General features: G+C 31.6%; 1 protein-coding gene across 1 annotated transcript; it reads right to left on the minus strand.

The window, feature by feature from the left end:
• Nucleotides 1–979: 979 nt before the first annotated feature.
• LOC124924503 (cytochrome P450 CYP749A22-like) lies at nt 980–2,834 on the minus strand. The gene is made up of 5 exons (XM_047464532.1): nt 2,558–2,834; nt 2,225–2,448; nt 1,935–2,167; nt 1,478–1,844; nt 980–1,408 (listed from the first exon to the last, which is right to left on the minus strand). The coding sequence occupies exons 1-5, from the start codon at nt 2,832–2,834 to the stop codon at nt 980–982; spliced, it is 1,530 nt and encodes a 509-aa protein (XP_047320488.1).
• Between the last annotated feature and the right edge of the window lie 1,661 nt (nt 2,835–4,495).

Here is a 4,495-nt window from a genome sequence, read left to right on the forward strand (position 1 = left end):
TAATTTGATTAATTAACACATTAATTAATCCTAAATAATTATTTTAAATATGTTTTGGCCATGGGGTTATTTATTTTGATTTTATGTATTTAAAAATAATTATTTTATTATTATAAATTAGTATGTAGATTTTTAATGCTCACAGAGTGTCATGCCCCTCTCAAATCGATTTGAATACAACAAACCCGTTTTCTGATTCGAGCTTGATATCTAACAATAAGTTATCTTGTTCAATTTATAATGAGGGAGTTAGGAAAGATGGAACCTGTAGCATGTTGCGGTTGAAGTGACCTGATGATGTTGTTTGTAGCAGTTGTCGAGGTACTTCTTACATTGCTTTAGGGAAATCATTTCCTTGGTGTCTTAATCCTGGCAAGGATGATTTTTTTTTTTGTAACCTATTTTTACAACATTTAACAAAGCATCCGTAAAATTCATGGGTTAAGTAGTCATAGATATTGAAATATCAATTCCTATTTGGCATGAATATCAATAAATGATTCATGTTTTAGTCATGTATAAATGGCTAAAGAGTTTATGAGATATGTAGGGAACATGAAAATTTTAGTAACATTTCAATGGTTTGACAATGATTTGATTGCATTGATATTGTGAGAGAGAATACCTATCGAGTTATAGGGTTTTGATAAAATCGTGTATAAACTATGTTTCAACCTATTAATAAATAGAGTTGACTAGAGAGTCGTGTGAACTTGACCTATTGACTAATAATGCTATTGACGAAATTATGTATGAAGTATTCCATATTGTCAATATATATATATATATATATATATATATATATATATATATATATATATATATATATATATATATATATATATATTTCAAAACAATCATGTTTGATATTCATTGGCATAAAAAGAAATATCATGATCAAAGTTAAACATACAATCAAAATTAATAAATAAAAAGATTAAAAAAAATATTTGTATTCATTTCAACCCAACAAATAAAACTACATTGGCTGCAAGATTACTTGAACTCCATGTTTGGGAGTGACAAGGAAGATTTCAGCCGGGTCATGAACATAATTCGGAGAAATAATAAACTTGTAGCGTTGCAAGATCATTGAGAGTGTTATTTTCGTCTCGTTTGTTGTAAAGTTGAGGCCTACACATGAACGAGGACCCATTCCAAACGGGAGAAATGCTGCAGGCATGTTGTTTGTGGCTTTTGCCACCCCTTGGCCGAATCTCTCCGGCTTGAAAAGATGAACATCTTTACCCCATATTTCAGGGCTATGATGCAATGCCAAAATAGGTATAAAGATGTTCATATTTGGTGGTAGTGTGACATTCCCTAACTTCATTTCCCTTTGGATTCCCCTTGTCACGGTCATTACAGGAGGGTATAGTCTCAAAACTTCATTGATGATCATATTCATCTAAACATAATATAATAAAATAAAATTGTATCAAATTGAATTGATAATTTTTACAATTAACGGGCTTACGTTTCTTAGTCGCGTGATACCATCCGAACTAGGTTTGTCATTGCCGAACAACTCAATAACCTCATTCCTTGCTTTCTCTTGCCAATCAATATTTATTGATAGAAGAAATATAGTCCATGCAAGCAAGTTTGTGGTTGTCAAATGCCCGGCTCCATATATCGTCCTGATTTCATCGATTATTTGGTCTATCATGATTCCATTACTCGGATCATGATAAACGTTTATAAGTTGGCCGAGATAGTCATCGCCAAAGGAAGATTTTCCAACCATGGTTGCCTCTCTTTTCTTTACAAGCTCTAAAACAGAGCTTTTAATATTCCTCTCAAGTTTTCCTGCTTCTAACTCATCAGCTGTCTTTACTATTTTACTTTTGTATACAACAAAAATGTAATATTTCCATAGATTAAAAAATAATGTTTGTAAATAATAATTAAAATATAACAAAGTTATAAGTTACCTTATTAAGGGAAATCTGACATTATAAAGATTTTTTACAGTAATAGAGGTAAGCTTGGATGCCATCTCAAAAATATGTTTCCCCTCCATGAAGCAGCTCCCAAAAGCTGTCCTGGAGATGACTTCGGTTGTTAAAAGCCCAAATTCCTTATAAACATCGACATCCTTCCCATCAAACTTTTTCCATTTTTCTAACATGGCATCAACACTTAGGATTATTTCCGGGACCATACCCTGCAAATAAAGATTTGTGACTCTGTTTTTACATATTTGGATGAAGATTAAGTTTACCTTTAAGCTTTCTGCATGAAAAGTGTGGTTGGCTAGTTTCCTTATCTTCGCCCACTTTTCGCCTTCATTGGTTACCATGGATTGCCCCATGAGCTTCTTTGCAAAGCCTTCTAATTTCATTTTTGGGTATGCGCCCTCTTTGTTGTTCAGTATTTCCTTGATAAGCTCTGGCTCTGAAACAAACAGTTGTGCTTGTGGACCATGCCAGTTCAGAAAGTTCTTCCCTTTGATCCATCAAAAAAGAAAAAAAAAAAAAAAAAAAAAAGTAGATTTAGATCAATCTATCTAATTCTTTTTGGGAATGAGAGATTTAGATTTTTCTATTTTAGTTACCATAAATCTTTGTCCATTGGTAGACATGAGGCTGAACTCTTGGGAAGATATCATGGGAAATCTCAATTGGTCTTTCCATGGATCGACTTCTCATTTCGACGATTTGCTTGGTGTTCCCATGCGGGAAACTGTAAGGTTGTCCTACAATTCCTTGCGAACGCATCACACGTTGGATTCTCCATGGAATCCAAAAGAACTTGTGAAGGGACTTGTAGAAAGTCCAGAGAAGATGTAAGGCGAGAGAGGCTGAGAAGAGGAGCAAGATTAGTGAAGGCATTTTTCTGTTTACAACTTTAGTATTGAAGAACAAATATATTAGTTAGAGCATTGATCTTTGTGCATATCAGTCCCCATGTGAGTTCTTTAATTTATATGTCATTATCAATTATAATAAGTTATCTTAAATTTTAAATTAAGAATTCAAGGAATCTGGTCCCTTATGAGAGTAGGTTATATTTCAAATCAAGCTATTAATATATTATATAGATTAATCGAATTGTGTATTATAATGCTGATGATTTTTGTTTTATATTGAGATGTTAATGACTACGTCTTTATTAAAATGTGACTAATAAGACAAAAACAATAATTATATTAGGTTTTATACTTCACATGTTTAATGTAAACTAGTTTATTGTAGATGAGATCTTATATAGATCATGATCAAAATTGTTCCTCTTTCAAGGATGGAATCCTGCTGACATGCTTGGATTTTAGTGATTAAACTATGTCTAGACTTCATATAATTTTACAATCAAACTTTATTCTTTTTTTGTGCAATTCGACTTTATATTTCTTCTCACTGTTGAATCAATATGTTATTTTCTTTCTTCTCACCTGCCAACTCCATAAAAAATTATAAATTGGTTGGAAGATTGTCTCATCTCTTGTCAAGTACAATGCACAAAAACTTTTCATATATCTTCATCATAATTAGTTCTCTAATGAAATTTTTTCAACCATCTTTATTTAAAAATCTCTCCAAGCTTAATCTATTTGAAGGTTTTTCATGTTTAAGCATCCCATCAAAATGATAAGTTTTTTAAATATCAATCAAGTATGCAAAAACAACCATTGAATGCAAGAAATCTCAATTAATTTCTCAAACCATCAAGATGTACACAAATATTTTATCTCCTCTTAGCCATATCTTGTATAAAAGAGTTAGTAGATCAAGTATACGATTAATGTATCACAAATTACACTCTTGCACTCTACAAAATAATATTAAAGAAAACTTATAAAGCTTATGAGTGTGCACGACAATAAATGTGTCTCTAAGTTTTTAAATCTGGACACTGAATGTTCGCATTTTATTATGTTCATTTTTTTAAATATGTGACAGAAATTAAGTTTAGTGTGATTGAATATTTAAATGAAAAACAAGGCTTTATATATGACACCATAACTTACAATTACGTGTCGAATTTAGGAGAGATTAAGATTTTAATAGGAAGTCATAATAGGCCTATTTAAAAAAATGATATTAGTTCAATTAACTCTCACGACTTGAGAGTCGCCACCTAATTTTTAAAAAACAAGGAAAAGTTTTGATGTATGAATGTCGATTAAGAGATATTTTTCGAGTTCGGTGTTTGGTTACATGTGGGAAATGATTTTTTTAAACAAGCTATTTCTCACAACGCTCCAATGGTCACTACTAATTAATCTTGGTATTTTTTCAAAACAGTTACACTTTACATTTTTTCTTCATTATGCTAACCTATGATATATGTTGCGAGGAGACTGTGTGCAACCAACGTTCATCGAGATCAATACAATTAATTTAGGGACTTATCTTTCACCGAGACATTTCTCCGTGAGTTTACTTCGAGGGATTTGTTTGCTCGAACATCGTTTGGAAGTTTAGATTATGCTTAATCTTTTAACCATGCAGCATGAGGTTTAGTATCACTTCTAAAACATTGAAGCTTTGAG

The sequence above is a fragment of the Impatiens glandulifera genome, chromosome 2 (assembly GCF_907164915.1).
Source record: "Impatiens glandulifera chromosome 2, dImpGla2.1, whole genome shotgun sequence".
NCBI classification, from domain to species: Eukaryota; Viridiplantae; Streptophyta; class Magnoliopsida; order Ericales; family Balsaminaceae; genus Impatiens; species Impatiens glandulifera.